The 19536-nt window shown below is 41.6% G+C and overlaps 1 protein-coding gene and 1 non-coding gene across 5 annotated transcripts in view; one reads left to right on the forward strand and one right to left on the reverse strand.

The window, feature by feature from the left end:
* The window catches only part of CUL1 (cullin 1), a 114002-nt gene that overhangs the window by 70238 nt on the left and 24228 nt on the right, over nucleotides 1–19536 (reverse strand). For all 4 annotated transcript variants that reach the window (XM_073238281.1, XM_036999194.2, XM_036999193.2 and 1 more), the window contains one exon: nucleotides 1136–1436. In XM_073238281.1, coding sequence (XP_073094382.1) covers nucleotides 1136–1275 — 140 coding nt within the window. In that variant the 5' untranslated portion in view covers nucleotides 1276–1436. The remainder of the gene's footprint in view (nucleotides 1–1135; nucleotides 1437–19536) is intronic.
* Nucleotides 11120–11248, forward strand: LOC118968593 (U6atac minor spliceosomal RNA). The gene has a single exon (XR_005056326.2). It is a non-coding gene; the product is annotated as a U6atac minor spliceosomal RNA (small nuclear RNA).

A 19536-nucleotide genomic window follows, 5' to 3' on the forward strand; every position in this document is an offset into this window, starting at 1 on the left:
CTGAATATACTAGTAAAAACTAAAAACTTCATTGCATGCTTTAAAAAAGGGTGAGTTTTAAAGTATGTGAGTTAGACCTCAAACTGTTTTTTAGAAAGTATTCTACAGTGCAAACATATATACACATATCAGTATGGTACACAGACCTACAATAAATTTTAAGGCAAAGGAATACATGTAGCTTCATATCTATGTTAATTAATGTTAATTTCTTTGAAGATTCTAAAATATTAGCACAGTAAAGGGCATCCTGGAATAACACATAACCAAGATTGACAATCACTGACACAAAGATACGAACTTAAATCTCCACTGAACTAGCAACTTTAAACTACTAGAACCAGCAAGTCAGTAGCAATCTGTTCTCTAAATGAATTGGCTTAAATTTAAATTTATATTTAAATGAATCCAGAAATTCTAAAAGCTAAACAAGTGTATAAAACAGAGAACAGGAGCTACATCTTTTTACATGCTCACAACCTTTGTAGGATGGACAGACCTTTCTTTGCACACATCAGGGCCATAATAAATAAATGAAACACTTTTTTAATACCATGTTTACAAAACAGGGCCATAACACTAAACCTTTTTGCTCTATGTGATAACCCTTACACAAGGGTCAGTAAATTTTTCCCATAAAAGCTAGAGTGTAGATATCTATGGCTTTGGGAATTACACCATTTCTGTGTAAATTACCCCCACTCTGCCCCTAAAGCCTAAAGGCAGCCCCAGGCAATCTAGAAAGCTCCCCGGCTTTACCCAGAGCTGTCCAACACCACACCTTTCTGCAATGATAGTAGCAGTCCATCACCTGAGTACTGAGCACTTGAAATACAGCTACCATAACTTAGCGACTGAAGTTTTAATTACTTTAATGATTTCACATGTAAATAGCCACATGTAGCTAGTGGCTACTGTATTGAACAACACTGCTTCAGACTACTGACTAACCAGTTTCACCTCTTCTCAAAAAACTAGAAAGTGAGTTAATTTTTAAAGCTAGAAAAGAACTGTGATTCTATCACAAGAAGAAATGGCAGGAGAAAATGATGCAAAATTTCTAACAATTCACAGATCATGCTAGTAAATAATCAAAATTCTAAGCAAATTAAGCTCGGCTCAGGCAGTAGGATACGTGTAGAGTTCCATGTATCTGGATTTTGCCATACTCTGTCTGGTGTACACTTGCTGGATCCCAGCTCTCAAGTCGTCCCAGATCTGGTCAAGGCCAATCTGCTTCAGTCCATGGGGATTCTGACTTCTGTTTGATGACATTGTGGTAATACTCTCAAGTTGTCCAGTGCAGTAATCCTTAGTTAAGGTACAGCTAATACGCCATTAGACGAAAATACACAGTTATCATTCCAAATTTATTCACAGCAGCGCAGAAAGGATGTCTTTTAAATGTAGCGAGTGAAATCTCATTGCAGGCAAACCTAAAGAAGAAATAAAGGGACTTGATTAATTATTTCCCAACATCCTGGGTTGGGGAATAATAGGGGTCCTGCCACACACCAACAAAAATATTCAGTCTGAAAGTATTAGCAGGTACCACTACAATCCAGAGATTATTCCTCCTCTTACATGGCAACACACTCATATTATATGATCTGTGTATAGAAATATGCTTAGACATTTAGTTCAAAATCATAACTACTAGTGCTTGCTCAAAGGAAAAGCTGGGAAAAACTTTGCACAAGCACAACCATAGTAAAAAAAAAAAAGGAAATTCCCAGGAGGAACACAAAATAGCTAATAAGTAGGAAAAAACATTCAATTTCACTGTCTGTGAACTTTAGTATTTTTTCACTTAGCATTTGGCAAATGCAAATGTTGGTAAGGTGCAAGGTGAAGGGAAATAGTCATTCCCTTTTTAGAAAGGAGTTTTCAATAAGATAAAAATTCTAAATGTACTCTGAATTCAGAGACCTGGGTTTGAAGCTCAGCTGCACACCTACTAGGCATCTGGTCTTGGAGGAAATTACTCGACTTCTCACTTCTCTAAGCCTCAATTTCCTAATCTGCAAAATGGAGGCCAATAATTTTCCTCAAATAGTTATTGTGAAGTTTAAATAAGATAATGTGTGTAAAACATTTTATGTGAAGTAAATGATTAACAAAAACTATGGCTATTATTTCTAAGTGTATGAAATTTTCTACTGCAAAATACATTTATAATGTTTGAGGATCTTGGGTCCATAGATAAGACCTTATAGGTGTTCAATACTGTTATTAAATCAGTACTTCGCAACATGCAGTTTTATAGACATACTTTAAAGATCATCTATGTACATCACCTCAATATATGGAGGTTTTCAAACAAGCACTTCTATTGTGAATTAAGAAACAATGAATTATTTTAATGGCTCCATAAAATTAACATTGTTGGGAGGTAAATGGAATCTCGAGCAGTAAGAATGAATTGCCAAAGCCTACCAGTAAGAGTAAATTCGAGTTCAGCAAGTAATTCCAAGCATCCTGCACTGTCAAAAGCTTCACGCAGCTCTCTGAAGGCTAAGGCACATTCAAGGACAACACTGGTCATGCCTGTGGATCAAGTCTCAACTAATGGACCGAAAGCATCTCTAACCTTTATACTCTAAGCTACGGGATTTATTATTTGATGAAACCACACCATCATTCCTGATCCTGAAACTATTTTATGTCATTCATTCAAGTATGTTCAAATGCAGAATATAGAAGTATCAAACATGTGAATTCCCTCAAGTTGTACGGAAACTAACAATTCAGCCTTGGGAGGATCATACAAACAGCACTTGATAGTCATCAGGGTGTTTTACACTGGGAGTACTGTCTGAAAGCATCACCTATTTAAACCCACACTGCCTGCCCAGGCACTTATTTAATTTTCCCCTAAGGAGGAAATTATCACTTAAATCCCTAGACTCATGGATCAGTTAATGCTATCTCAGGAAGTTTTCTCATACCCACGTAGATGTTCTTTCACTCTTGTTTCTTTCCCTTCTTTTTGACCTTGTGCCAGCAATGGAGAAGTATGTTCTATTCTTCCCGCTCTTACCCTTTCCTCACTTTATCATTCCAGTGGACACCATATAAAAGTAGCTTCAACTACAATGGACACAGCAACCACCACAGCAAATTTTCTTTCTTCAAACCTCCATATACCCATGACCACAATCGCATCTTGCCAGCCCCGATTTCTTCTCTGAACTCCAGAGGGCCTAGTTCATATCTTCCCCTAGAGGTTTCAAATCCAATGGGTCTACAGCTGAACTTCAGACCTGCCCCCAGCTCCATATGTCCACAAGTCAGAAACTTGGGAATAACTCTAGCACCTCATTCTTTATCTTCCACATTCAACTGCTACTGACTTTAACCTTCAAGGTCATTTCAGACCACTGACTTATCTGCAGCTCTCAGCAAACATCGTCGTCATCTCTGACCTGGACCACTTGTTTAGTCTAGCCAAGACCCCCTCAGCTTCCCATCCATTTGGATCAGTCCCCCATCTATTCTTCACACAGCAGTTGAGTCTGAAACTGTAAATCTTAGTAGGCTGGCATCCTGAGAGCAATGGGGAGCCCAGGCAGAGTCTGCAGCCCTTTAGTCCTGACTGTGGTACAATCACATCTGTTACAAAACTCTCCCCTTCATGCCCTTGGGTCCAGCCACACAGACCGCTCCCTCCTCTCTGGGACATGCCAGTCTCCTCTGCACTTTGCACTTGCTGCAGGCTTCTACTTGGAAAGCTTCCCTTCTTCACTGAGTTGTGTCTCGGCCATACTTGCAGTTGGGGAAGACTTACTAGGGAGGTCCCAGGGGAGGTTCAACCTGTTTCACAGGACTTTCCCTTCTGAATTTCTGAATTCCTCCAGGTGGGAATCCCACTGCTGTGCCTTTACTGTCACTCTCTCACTTCTTGGGTGACAAGGATCCATGGGCATAGGGACTGTCTCTTTTGCTCACCATAAAATCTTTTTTTTTCCCCAAGCACAGTAGTTTAATAAGGCAAAAGTACACACGTACAGAACACAGGCATGCTCGAGAGGTGAGCAAGGGAGTTTAGTAAAGCAAAGTACACACTCCATGAGGGAGTGCAGGCACGCTCCAGAGATGAGCAGCCTTACCACAAAACCCTGAGACCTGAGCTCAGAGCTGGCACCTGGCTCAATCAATGTTTCGCATGAATAACTTAAGGAACAGACTGAGGAATTGAAAGGCTGTATGTTTTTAAAGGATTTAGAAATAAAGAAATACCAGTATCATTAAGCATCTGAACTTGACCCAAATCCCTCTCGAGGATCTCCACAAAATTCTATCTTATTTCTTCTGAACTTTTTCCTTCCAATGCCAGATTTTAGGTAAAACGTATTTCTTGCTGTTTCATTTAGAACTGCTTTCTATTCTGGTCATTGCAAATGTATACATATTTTAACATAGTATTTAAACAGACTTAGAGTTACAGAAATTTAGTGGCCATTACTATTTATTTAACAAATATTTAGTAGGTGAATATCATGTGCCAGGCACTGTCCAAGCCCTGGTTATATACTTTTTTTTTTATTAAGGTATCATTGATATACACTCTTACAAAGGTTTCACAAGAAAAACGATGTGGTTATTACATTCACCCTTATTATCGAGTTCCCCCCCACATACCCCATTGCAGTCACTGTCCATCAGTGTAGTAAGATGCCACAGAGTCCCTACTTGTCTCCTCTGAGCTAAACTGCCTTCCCCGTGACCCCACACACACCATGTGCACCAATCATGATACCCCACAATTTCCTTCTTCCTCCCTCCCCACCGACCCTTCCCGATCTCTCCCCTTTGGTAATCGCTAGTCCCTTCTTGGAGTCTGTGAGTCTGCTGCTGTTTTGTTCCTTCAGTTTTGCTTCGTTGTTATACTCCACAAATGAGGGAAATCATTTGGTATTTGTCTTTCTCTGCCTGACTTATTTCACTGAGCATAATACCCTCTAGCTCCATCCCTGTTGTTGCAAATGTTAGGATTTGTTTCTTTCTTATGGCTGAATAGCGTTCCATTGTCCTGGTTATATACTATTAATAGTAAATCAAAACAGACACAGTCTACTTTCTTAACATTACTACTGTGGAATAAAGCACCTTTTTTCCTAAGAAGCTAACCCATAAACTTTTGGCATATATACTCATAAACTGGAAAATTTATGTACCATGCATTTGTGTACCAGACATATTTCCTCCTAAGAGCCAATTACAATATGATTAGAGGTTAACCTTAAAGACATTTCTGGCCCTTCTTTTTATAGATGAAGAAACTGGTTTAAGGAAGCAATCAAACCTGATCAAGATTACAGTGCCAGAAAGTGGAAGGTCCACAAGCTAAAGATCTGGATTTTCTCTAGTCTGAACTTCAGGTTCTTTAATTTTTAGGGTCAAGCCACTAAAGAGCAATGTGGTGGGGAGCCAGATTCACCAATTATCTATTTATCTCAAGAACCCAAACAGCTCCATTTAAAACAGCTGAACAGCTGACAGTTTGAAAAAGCTAACAATTCAAATATTTGAAATTTAAGAAAGCTGAATTTTTAAAAAACTTAATTAATACTTTTTTAAACTAACAGAAACACTGCAAATACTAAAAAAGCAGAAAGGATAACTTCAAGCTATCACCTACCCTCTGGCAAAGTTAAAATACACCAAATAAAGTGGCCAATGTGAATTCTCCTACAACATCTCTACTCCCAGTTCAGCATCAGCACTCAAATGTGTTCTTTCCATGTTTTCTCTTCCTCCTGTTACTTCTGATTTCAATTATGAGTTTCACTCTATCAAGACTCAATGATACGCTGAGATCAAATACAACCTTTTCGGGTTAAAATCTCAAGTTCACTGTACGTTTTGGGTCTGTGCAGAGCATGCCACTCAGCCATTCTGTTCCCGCTTTATGTGCTTTACTGCTTCTCTCAAACCCATTCCCCTTTCCTGTCGTGCCCACCGAGGACCCAAAATCCACACTGTTGATCTGAGGTTCTCACAAATTCACGTGCTTACCTATTTAAGTGAGAAGTTTAAAGAGGATAACCTCATCTCATGTTGTAAATATCACCTTGAGAGGCCCACACCTATATACATAAACACTTACTATTAGTATTACAGCAAAGAAATCTAAAATTACATTTAAAAGGCAATGTTGTAAGTAAGCACATCAGGAAAATGCCTTAAAGCAAGCATATCGGATGACAGGCTGACAGCCCAGCCACCTGCTGGTCTCAGGCTGGCCTCACTGGAGCAGATGATGGCAATCTGGGTGGAAATATTCCCTGGATATGAACCTGTGAGATGAGGGGAGGAAGCAGAGGCGAACCGAGACGTGGCCCCACAAAGCCGACAGGGAGCTTGGCACCAAGCACCACACAGCATTCCCAGGCCACCAAGCCAGGCCTTTGTGCCGCCACCTGGCTGGTGACTGCAAGTGGGCTGGACCCTGGGGGAGCTGATGGCAGGAGGCTGCCTGCTGCCCAGACTTCCCACGTGGGAGACGAGTCCCTTCCTGACAGGCACCTGTGTGGAGCACCTCTGTATCCACCGGACTGCCCCAACAGGCACAAGCTGCTCTGGTAACCAATGCTTCCACTTCAGGGCACATGCATGCATGTATGTGTACCTGTGTGCAAGTTTAATCTGTGCATCACTCAAGGTGTCTTAGGAATTAAACTGTAAAACTGCATAGAGTAATAAAATATAATAAAGGTGCCCATAAAATACTGGCTTATCTGTCAATCTTGAATTTTTATAATTATACCTTCTATGTCATAACCAGGTGTAGATTTCATAAAAAGAGCACTTCAAATGGTTTTTAGGTAAGGGGTAAAAATATTTTCCCAATAAAACACTTCAGTTAGCCAAAAAATTTAGTGGTCCACAAAGCTGGTAGACATTAAAAACATAAAAGATTAAACAAAACATATACTTAGAAAATTAGGTAGTCTTCAAAAATACTCTGGTATAGTGGACCCTGGGCATCACAGGGTTTACTAACTGTGGTCGTGACTATCCAGGAGTTAACACGGACATTTTCAGACACAGACTGCATATTCGCACAGGAAACCAAGGCACAGAATATAACCAGTCAAGGCCGGGAGCCCGTGGCAAAGCCAGTTATACATCCACACACCAGCTGCTGCCTCATGAAACTGGAACAAATATCACCACCTGCAGACACACACTATAATACCTCATTTTCATCTCTCCCCAGGAAAATAACATGATATGATGGAATGCAAGAGTGAAACCAAACAGGTGTAATGGAGACAGGAGGTTGAATAGTTAAGGACTTGTCCCTGAGAAAAGACTGTGTTGTTCCAAAGGGATACAAAAGCCAATAGAATCAATATTAAACAAGCTTTCTAACAATTCAAACTGTGAACTAATCAAACATTCTATTTCTCAAGATTAATGGTCCGTAAGATTCCTTCACTGAGTAGAAATGTGAACTAAACCTCCAAGAATCCTGAAAAATACATCTTCTCTGATATTAGTAACTCAGTTTCCTTAGTAATGAAAGGGCTTTCTAAAACTAGCACTTAATAACAGTCTTTCACTAAACACTAATTGGAACATCAGCTGAAGGGAACATCCAGAGAATTTAGGAAATGCTGGCTTCAGTCAAACTAAATATTTTGTTTGCTGCAAGACTTCAGAGGCCTCAACAAGTGAACAGTCTTACAAACCTGTCAGGAAAACAATATAAAGCACCTCCCACTCAAACTAACTTGGCTGCAGAGTATTTTTTCCTGAATGTATCTCAGAACTGGTTTTTCAAGAAATCCTTTTTTCAAGAAACATAGCTTAAAAAATAAAATAGAATAAAATAAAATAAACCTATGCTGATCCCTGAGGATTCCTAACTCTCCAGAGATCAACTACACACAGTTCTGCAACTTTTTTCACTCAATAATGAGGTTATACCTCACTTCACTTAATGAAATACACCTCACTGTTTTTGTGAGCTAATTAATAGCCTACTGTTCATAAAACTAGTTAGTGCCCTACTAAAGAGCCTCTAGGTGTTATCTTTTACATAATACTGCAACAAGCAGCCCAGACTTCTAAGATTTCTCTTCTGCTGACTTGTGTATGATAAGCACCTCTATGCAGTCGAGGTATGGCTATGGAACCATCTACTTAGCACAGAACACATGGAGGAGGCACAGGCTGGTGGGGTGTGGCGGCTTTGAGGTGCCTGCAAACTGCTTTTGGACACTGAGCTGTGGCGGCATCATCTCTGACAGGCACTACTTGAGTCTGGAACCAGAGTTAACCACAGAAATTGCAGAAAGAGATGGGCCAAAACTGAATCCTGAGGAATATTCAGAAACCAACTGGATGGTGGGAAGCCACAGAGTTTGTATCTGCAAAGTTACAGCCACTATGAGAGGACCAAGTCCAAGAGGCCTCAGGGGCCCCATCACGTCATTTACTTCTCTAGGGTCTTGGATAAATGAGTTAGTATCCATAGGGGTCAGGATTAAATGAGGCCACACAGTGTAATAAATGCTATTAATTATTCTCCCCTTAGTTTTATTTTAGTCACTGGTGACATCAGCAAGGAAACTCTCACTTTGGTTTTGAGGGTAGAAGTCACACTGGACCAGCTTGGGAAAGACAGAAACGCAGACTATTGTCAGGAACTTTGGCTGTGAAGGAGTGAAGAAAGCTGGAAGGGGACGCGATGTCCAAGGACAGTGAAGGACAGCAGGCCAGGAGGCAGCGGCTGCCGCCCCTTAGGTGGTCGCACCTGGCCTGGGCCAGGCCTGAGCATGGGGCTCCGGGCACCAGGAGGCCGGTTCGCGCAGAGGGTGAATCCCCTACAAGACTGGGTGTTGGGGAGTGGGGAGATTTTGCTGCTGGGGGCCGCAACGGCCAGCGAATTTCTGAGGTCTGGAGGTGAGTGGGATGAGCAGGGCCTCCAAAATTGGCCTTGGCCACACCTGTGAACTTGGCGCCCACTGTCAACCCGGCAGCTTGCTACGTGGGAGAAAAGCATCAGCCATGGGACCCTCTGGGTCATCTTCAGGGAGAGCAGGAGGCTGCAGCAGAGTTTCCTAAGGCGCGGAGTCCCAGGAGCCCCCAGTGGGCCCTGGGGAGGGCCAGGCTTAGGTCTCGGGTTGCAGCGCTGGGACTGGACCACAGGCCACTTCTCCACCACACCTCTAAGCAGTCAAACTTCCTCGTTCTCCTAATTATTAGTCCCCTAATGATGCCTAAACATGAACAGATAGGAATATAAATTAAGACTGGAAGGAACATAACTACATCCCTACACCTGCATGAAACCCACAAATTTTAAAGTAACAATAGAACTGTGTCTCCTCCTCAATTTCACCTTAAATACTCCAAAAACCCAGATGCCACTTTTGCCTCTTAACACAGTCTTGATATTTACCTGTTTCTATAAATTAAGACTAAACACATCTAGTGGATGCAGCTGCAGAAGCCAGTACTGAAGACAGTTAAATAAAAGCAAGATAATTCAAATCAGAGTTTTAACAGGAATGCAGGAAATAGTGTTAAAAAGGAAATCTACAGCTACTTGTTATTTTACTTTTGAAAAATGTAAAAAGATAAAAAGCCTGACTTAAAATGTTACAGTATTTTCTAAAAATAAAGTCCATATTAGAGTTAATGAAAAATAGTTAAAATTCACTATTAAAAATTAAAACAAGCTCTTCTCATAAGGGTCCTGAGATGGTCTTTGAAATTGGTTTGCTATTTACTCATCCCAGAAAACCTCACAAAATCATGCAAATCAGGAGTTTCAAATCTTCGTGCGTACTTAAGAACACTCGTGAAATTGCCCAGGCATCTGAAAAGCCCCAAGTATCTGCAGGATGTCCCTGTGTAGAAGCACGTTGTGCCATTCCAGCCTGCCAATGGTGCAGCTGGGTAGGGGTGGACGGTGAGGCTGGACACAGGGTCGGTGGCCCAAAAAGAGTGAATTTTTACCACATGTGCTTAAAAATAGAGAGTAATGAGGAACTTAACGGTATAGACATAGATTCTCTCTGGTCACTGAGCACTTCCAAGTGAACAATGCCCCCAAGATTTGGCACAGAATTTAGAGCTCATGATTGGATTAACCCAGACGTGGCTCTCCCAACACACTGACGTTGATGAGCCTTACTGAAGAAAGAGGCTGGGTCCTAAACCAGACTCTTCCTAAACCAGAAGAGGAGGTTGCACAGAAGGAAAAGCTATCCCAGAAGAAAATCAAGAAATAAAAACTTAAGGTCTGGGAATAAATGCAGCATAAAATAAATGCAAATAAAAGTTAAAATATCAACAAACAAGCTAAATATAACTTTTTTCTAGTGTAGTAACATTTTTAAATCTCATTAAAATTTAAGTGATCCTGGACATTACTCATTACTTACTTCTAATACTTGATTAAAAATAAAAGTATGTGTAACACCCTGACTTTTACTTGCTGTGTGGCACCTAAGAAAAGAAATGTAGAGTAAAACAATTTATACCTAGAGAAACCTGTGTATGTACGTACATCAAGAAATATGCAAGCACATGCATCTCTACACTGTTTTTAAGAAGAAAAACCCAAGCCTAGGAACAACCCATGTGTCCAATAGAATTCACAAACTGTACTACTGTCACACAACAGACCACACACACTGGGTCCACTTCAGCTACATACTTCAATGTCAATGAATTTTAGAGTCCTTAGTAAAAAGTGACAGAGGAATATGTTATAGTATGACAATAGTTTTATATTTAAGATAAATTTTTTTTAAGTACTCCTAGGCTACAATACTGGGCAGTTTCTGGGCCAATGCTGCTGCACACTGGCCAAGAACTGGGTCCCACGGCAGGCTTGTGGGGTGCTGTGGGCACCACAGGGCTAACTCTGCATTGAGTGCTCTCTGACTAAGGCAAGTTTAAGAAGGATGGTTAAGTAAACGCACCCTCTGCAGATCCCTCTGGAGCCTGGTGGGGCTGCTGCCTTCCGCTGCAGGTGCGCCTGTACAGCCCAAGCCCATAGGGTGGACCTTAAGGAAATCCACAGCCTGACAGGCCTCTCTGTGTTTTTGAAAAAAGCTTTGATGGCTGAATGCAAACAGCATTTCTGGGGGGATAAAGGTACTTCTACAACAGGAGAAAAGGCTAGCAACCCCCAAACAAGAATGGGAGATGCCGTCAGGACACACAGCCTGTATCTGCTTAAGGCACCGCACTTTGACTGTGCTTGTGCTTACAAACACCACACTTTTAGAGATACATACTCTTGTGAGTAAAATGATACGCTGCAGGAAAAGAAGGCTGAGTGACAGATCATATATTGTAGTTTCTGTTTTCTATAATAAAAACCTAATAGAAAACTGAGCAGACTCACACAACATGAAAAGTAAAAATAGATAAGCACAAAAGAATAGGGCAGGGTGTTCAAGATCAAGTTGCCCGCAGGGGCAGGACTGGAAAGCAGCACCTGGGAGCTCTCCCCCAGTCAGTGCTAGAGACGGCGACTCCAGGTAGGGAAGCAGGCTCACTGTGCTTGCTGCGCAGCACGCTCCTCACCTTACACACCTGGAACCACCTTGAAGTTCCCTTGTAACCCAGTTAATACATTAGTAAGAAAAAAACGTAGCAGGTTAAAGGTAACTCAATGCCATTTAGAACTGAGATTGGAAAGCTCCCAAACTGAGAAATTCTTAGAACCATAAGAAATTCTTACATTCTGTTAAAGTTTTAAATGAAAAATGTAAAAAAGAAAAAAGAGGCTGATTCAGCCAACTTGGGTTTGAAGAACACAGCTGAGATTAAATAAAATTGCCTAGCAAAAAAACCAAAACTACAGCAGGCTGTCAACTTAGCAGAAGGTTCTACTTGGGACTTTAATAATATATTTATACAGTTTCACGCTAATAATTTTAGGAAGAGGAATGCCACCAGCAGCAGGGTGATGTGGTGCTCTCCTATTTTGGGTGGATGACAGCGGCCGCAAGGCCCTCTGTACACCCACAACTCCAAGCTGTTCCTTAATCCAGCTCCTTCCTCCTCCTCTCTCCAGATTGTACAGAAGCCACAAAGCACGTGCCCATAAGTGGGCACCTCTTTCACTGCCTTTCTTCCCACCGTACTTAACCAAAGCCTCAGTGACCCAACTCAAAATCCTGATGACAATGAAAAGTCCCCTCTTCTCTAACCACCCATTCGTTTCCTCCTCACAACAAGTACCTCACCCTACCTCCTGGGTCCCTCCATGGAAACTTTCAATTAAAGGCCATGCTTAGCCTGCACGCCAACCCATTCTGTATTTCCCACTGTGGCAGGATGGGTCTGCTCTGATGCCTCCCTATTCTGACCCCTGATGCAGTCAGCCCTGCCAATTCTCTCCTTACCTCTTGAATCCACACACTTCTCTCTACATGCACAAATCTGCTTGAATCCAGCTGTTACCATCACACCTGAGTCACTATTGGTCTCTGTCACCAGTCTTGCCCCCTCCACTCCACCCTTCACACTGCTGCCCCAGTTAATTTCTAGAACACAAAACAGCCATTCATTCTGTTAAATGAATTAACTTCAGTGACCACTTTCTACCCTCCATCAAGTGAAAGTGGTCCGAGGTGGTTTATTACCTGTAGGAGGAGAGGGCCTGATCTCTGCCCAGGCATTGACACAGGACTGTGCCAGCAAGAGCTTTGACGCTTCCTCTCGGTTAACCCTTACATAACCATGTTCTCTGCACGGTACTCTTCCTTACAAATAAGGAAGCTCAGGCTCACAAATGTTAAATAATTTGCCCAAAGTCACTGAAAATACGGAGTAATGGTTCAGACACAAGTGTGTGGTCACCCCAATCCACACTGCTTCCTTAGAGGAGGTAGAGGTTCTTATTCCACTTCCTTAAGGAGTGTGCTACCAGGACACTCAATTTGAGAGTCCAACCTGGCTTCCAACGGAACCATGCCAAAAGGTAAGTGAAAGCTCCATCACACCATGTGTGATGAGAAATCCAAATGACTGCAAATGAAAAGGCCAAGGCAGTGTGAGCAAATTCATGAACTAGATATTTATTCATACTTCACACCCCAAAACTACTTAGAGCTTTCTATTTCATTTGAATATTTATTAACTAATATTCAAATGTTAAATATTAAAAATTTTCACCTTTTAATCAAGATGGAATCTTAACTTAAAGATGTCTTCAAGGGGCTAATATCTTTTAAATGCAGACCAATAATTTGTGCATTCAATAATTAAGATTCTACTTGTACCTTTATCAGAAAGGGCACTTATCCCCTTAGGTAAGCTTATATGACTTCATTACTGAAATTCAAGGGTTGCAAAATTTACACTTACATATAAAATTTAAAAATACCACCCCATTTCTGTGTAGAACAAGAGAACAATCACAATTAAGTTCAAACAATTACAGTTGATAAGCATAAAAAATTTCAATTGATATCCTAATAGATGGCATTCTAGAGACATTAGAGATAAAATTCAGCTAAAATCATTCAAACCTTTAAATCAATAGCTATGAAGAAAAGCAACATCAACACAAGGCGAAACAGGAAGTGGGTTCTGCTATTTCTCAAACCACCAATTCAAAGCCCAATTCCCAAGACCTGAGAATGTTATCATAAGTGCTCAAACTGCCTTACGTCTTTATTTGACGCTAGTAACTAAACATTTAGGGCATTAAACGAACAGGTTCAGTTAACAAATTTACCACACGATGGGATTAAAGATGGCGGCGTGAGAGGTGGGACAAGAGAACTACTCCCAAAACCACATATAATACGAAAATATAGTTAATACAGCTAATCCTAAAAGAGCAACAGTAAAGAAGGCTGTGCCAGTCTGCATAAACCTGGAGAAAAGAGCAGACCTCACAAAACAGGGCAACGTACCAAAGCTGTGATCCGCGGGGACCCAATCCCTTCCCGGATCCCAGTTCACCAAAAGGAGGAAGAGAAATGGAATGGGGAGGGGGTGAAAACCTATGACTGCTTGGACACCCAGCCCTGGAGATCTGCTTTGGGAGCACCAACCTACATTGCATGGTACTCTGATTAGTGAGGTTAGAAAGCTAAGACAGGCAGACCACATCCGGCTGCTCTGGGACAAAAGAAAGGTGGGCAGTCTGAGAGACTTCCTAACAGCGAGAGGGCTGCTAAAGGGGCAAGGACTGCACAGCGCTTGCTCAGGAGAAAGAACAGGTGGACAAAATTGTCCAGGTGCACTCTGTCCAGCAGGATGGGAACTTTCAGGAGCTTCAGGCGCTCAATCCCCTGGCTGGCTTTTCAGCTCTGAGGCTGCCAACCATGATATGTAGTGTACTGTGCCTTCTTCCTGGCCTGCGGGCACTAGCTCACAAACCTGTAGTTCCTGCCCTGGTGTCAGGCCAGCCAGAGGGAGGCCCCACCTACAGCAGCTACAAATGCAAAGCACAGAGCAGACACCTGTGTGCTCAGCCACTGGTTCTGACAGTGGAGACAGGCACAGAAGCTGGCAAGCAGGAAACAGCTCGTTCCTTTCCCCAGGCACCAGTGCCGCTCCCCTGAGAACCCGGACATCACTCCAGGGACTGAGCAGCTCCAGAGATTAGAGCTTCTGGGCACTAGAGGGCGCCACATACAAATATGAAATGTCAAAGGAACCTGGTTCAAAAAAAAAATCACAAAAAACAGAGGAGCCAAGATGGTGGCCTGAGTAGGACAGTGGAAATCTCCTCCCAAAAACATATATATTTTTGAAAATACAACAAATACAACTATTCCTAAAACAGAGACCAGAAGACCCAAGACAATAGCCAGACTACACCTACACCTGCGAGAATCCAGTGCCTCACAAAGGGGGTAAGATACAAGCCACAGCCCAGCGGGACCTGAGTATGCCCCCCACCCCAGCTCCCTGGCGAGAAGAGAGGGTCAGAGAGGGGAGGGAGAGGGAGCCCAGGACTGCTAAATACCCAGCCCTAGCCATCCGCACTGGGAGTGCAGACACGCAGTGCGTGGGGTGCTGGATACCAGGGAAATAGGACAGTAAAACCTGCGAGCGGGTCCCCACAGCTGGCGCCCCTGGGACAAAAGAAAAGCGAGTGCTTTTTGAAAGTCTTAAAGGGACAGGGGCCTCACAACTGGACAGAAGCGTCCCAGTGCACTCAGTCCAGTAGCTAGGAATCCCAGGAAACTCCGGGCACCCTAACCCCTGGGCGGCAGTGTGGCTTGGAGGCCCCTCACAGCGATAAACAGCCTCCTGCCTGTTCCCCCTCTGACGCAGGCCTGCCATAGAGGAGCAGCAGCCTGAGGCCGGCCATGCCAACAGCAACTGTGTGGAGCTCCACAGCAGCCGGGGCAAGAATCAGAGACCCATCTGTGTGCAACTGCCCAGCACAAGCTGCTAGGGGTCGCCGTTCTCCAAGGAAAGGAAGGCCAGGAGCAAGTGGAAAGGGTCTTCGTTCTCCCAGCTGACACACGCGTCAACTGCTTACGACTACCCCTATCGCCATGAAAAGGCAGAAGAATTTGATACAGACCAAACTAACCCAGACATCCTCCCCTGAGAGGGAATCTGAGGAGATAGATTTAACCAATCTTCCTGAAAAACAATTCAAAATAAAGGTCATAACCTTGCTGATGGACTTGCAGAGAAATATCCAAGAGCTAAGGAGGGAGAACACAGAAATAAAACAATCTCTGGAAGGACTTAAAAGCAGAATGGACGAAATGCAAGAGGCCAGTAATGGAATAGAAATCAGAGAACAGGAATGCAGAGAAGCTGATGCAGAGAGATAAAAGTATCTCCAGGAATGAAAGAATATTAAGAGAACTGTGTGACCAAACCAAACAGAACAATATTTGCATTATAGGGGTACCAGAAGAAGAAGAGAGAGAAAAAGGGACAGAAAGTATATCTGAAGAAATAATTGCTGAAAACTTCCCCAAACTGAGTGAGGAAATAGTCGCTCAGACCACAGAAGCACACAGACTCCCAACAGAAGGGACCCAAGGAGGACAACACCAAGATATATAATAATTAAAATGGCAAAGACCAAGGACAAGGACAGAGTATTAAAGGCAGCCAGAGAGAGAGAAAAGGTCACCTACAAAGGAAAACCCATCAGGCTATCATCACACTTCTCAACAGAAACCTTACAGGCCAGAAGAGAATGGCATGATATATTTAATGCAATGAAACAGAAGGGCCTTGAACCAAGAATACTGTATCCAGCATGATTATCATTTAAATATGAAGGAGGGATTAAACAATTCCAAGACAAGTAAAACTTAAGGGAATTTGCCTCCCACAAACCACCTCTATAGGGTATTTTAGAGGGACTGCTCTAGATGGAAGCACTCCTAAGGCTAAACAGATGTCACCAGAGAAAATAAAATCACAGCAAAGAAAGCAGAACAATCAAATACTAACTAATGGCAAAAAATAAAATCAACTACCCACAAAAGCAGTAAAAGGAAACACAAAAGAGCACAAAATAAAACATCTAACAAATAAAGGATGGAGGATGAGGAATAAGAAGGGAGAAAAATAAAGAATCAACAGACTGTGTTTCTAATAGCTCAATAAGTGAGTTAAGTTAGACAGTAAGGTAGTAAACAAGTTAACCTTGAACCTTTGGTAACCACGAATTTAAAGCCTGCAATGGCAATAAGTACATATCTTTCAATAATCACCCTAAATGTAAATGGACTGAATGTACCAATCAAAAGACACAGAATAATAGAATGGATCAAAAAGCAAGACCCATCTATAGGCTGCTTACAAGAGACACACCTCAAACCCAAAGACATGCACAGACTAAAAGTCAAGGGTTGGAAAAAGATATTTCATGCAAACAACAGGCAGAAAAAAAGCAGGTGTTGCAGTACTACTATCAGACAAAATAGACTTCAAAACACAGAAAGTCACAAGAGATAAAGAAGGACATTATATAATGATAAAGGCGTCAATCCAACAAGAGGATATAACCATTATAAATATATATGCACCCAATAAAGGAGCACCAACATATGTGAAACAAATACTAACAGAGTTAAAGGAGGAAATAGAATGCAATGCATTCATTTTAGAAGACTTCAACATACCACTTACTCCAAACGACAGATCCACCAGATAGAAAGTAAGTATGGACACAGAGGCACTGAACAACACACTAGAAGAGATGGACATAATAGACATCTATAGAACTCTACATCCAAAAGCAACAGGATACACATTTTTCTCAAGTGCACATGGAACATTCTCCAAAATAGACCACATACTAGGCCACAAAAAGAGCCTCAGTAAATTCAAAAAGACTGAAATTCTACCAACCAACTTCTCAGACCACAAAGGTATAAAACTAGAAATAAATTGTACAAAGAAAACAAAAAGGCTCACAAACACATGGAGGCTTAACAACATGCTCCTAAATAATCAATGGATCATCGACCAAATCAAAATAGAGATCAAGCAATATATGGAAACAAATGACAACAACACAAAGCCCCAACTTCTGTGGGATGCAGCAAAAGCAGTTGTAAGAGGAAAGTATATAGCAATCCAGGCATATTTAAAGAAGGAAGAACAATCCCAAATGAATAGTCTAAAGACACAATTATCGAAATTGGAAAAAGAAGAGCAAATGAGGTCTAAAGTCAGCAGGAGAGACATAATAAAGATCAGAGAATAAATAAAATTGAGAAGAAAAAAACAATAGAAAAAAATCAATGAAACCAAGAGATCTGGTTCTTTGAGAAAATAAACAAAATAGACAAGCCCCTAGCCAGACTTATAAACAGAAAAAGAAAATGAACACACATCAACAGAATCAGAAATGAGAAAGGAAAAATGATGACAGACCCCACAGAAATACAAAGAATTATTAGAGAATACTATGAAAATCTATATGCTAACAAGCTGGAAAACCTAGAAGAAATGGACAACTTCCTAGAAAAATACAACCTTCCAAGACTGAGCAAGGAAGAAACAGAAAATCTAAACAGACCAATTACCAGCAAAGAAATTAAATTGGTAATCAAAAAACTACCCAAGAGCAAAACTCTCGGGCCAGATGGATTTACCTCAGAGTTTTATCAGACATACAGAGAAGATATAATATCCATTCTCCTTAAAGTTTTCCAAAAAATAGAAGAGGGAACACTTCCAGACTCATTCTATGAAGCCAGCATCACCCTAATACCCAAACCAGGCAAAGACCCCACCAAAAAAGAAAACTACAGACCAATATCCCTGATGAACATAGATGCAAAAATACTTAACAAAAAAATTCAAAATGGATCAAAGACCTGAATGTAAGTCATGAAACCATAAAACTCTTAGAAAAAAACATAGGCAAAAACCTCTTAGACATAAACATGAGTGACTTCTTCATAAACATATCTCCCCGGGCAAGGGAAACAAAAGCAAAAATGAACAAGTGGGACTATATCAAGCTGAAAAGCTTCTGTACAGCAAAGGACACCATCAATAGAACAAAAACATATCCCACAGTATGGGAGAATATATTCACAAATGACAGATCTAATAAAGGGTTGACATCCAAAATATATAAAGAGCTCACACACCTCAACAAACAAAAAACAAATAATCCAATTAAAAAATGGGCAGAGGAGCTGAATAGACAGCTCTCTAAAGAAGAAATTCAGATGGCCAACAGACACATGAAAAAATGCTCCACATCGCTTGTCATCAGAGAAATGCAAATTAAAACCACAATGAGATATCACCTCACACCAGTAAGGATTGCCACCATCCAAAAGACAAACAACAACAAATGTTGGCGAAGTTGTGGAGAAAGGGGAACCCTCCTACACTGCCGGTGGGAATGTAAATTAGTTCAACCATTGTGGAAAGCAGTATGGAGGTTCCTCAAAATGCTTAAAATAGAAATACCATTTGACCCAGGAATTCCACTTCTAGGAATTTACCCTAAGAATGCAGGGGCCCAGTTTGAAAAAGACAGATGTGCCCCTATGTTTATTGCAGCACTATTCACAATAGCCAAGAAATGGAAGCAACCTAAGTGTCCATCAGTAGATGAATGGATAAAGATGTGGTAGATATACACAATGGAATATTATTCAGCCATAAGAAAAAAACAAATCCTACCATGTGCAACAACATGGATGGAGCTAGAGGGTATTATGCTCAGTGAAACAAGCCAGCAGGAGAAAGACAAGTACCAAATGATTTCACTCATCTGTGGAGTATAAGAACAAAGGAAAAACTGAGGGAACAGAACAGCAGCAGAAGAACAGAACCCAAGAATGGACTAACAGTTACCAAAGGGAAAGGGACTGGGGAGGATGGGTGGGAAGGGATGGAGAAGGGGGAGGGGAGAAGAAAGGGAGCCTTACGATTAACATGTATAATGTGTGTGGGGGGCACGGGGAAGGCCGTGCAAACACAGAGAAGACAAGTGGTGATTTTACGGCATCTTACTACACTGATGGACAGTGATAATGGGGTATGTGGGGGGGACTTGGTGAAGGGGGGAGTCTAGTAAACGTAATGTTCCTCATGTAATTG

Source organism: Manis javanica, chromosome 6 (genome assembly GCF_040802235.1).
Source record: "Manis javanica isolate MJ-LG chromosome 6, MJ_LKY, whole genome shotgun sequence".
NCBI lineage: Eukaryota > Metazoa > Chordata > Mammalia > Pholidota > Manidae > Manis > Manis javanica.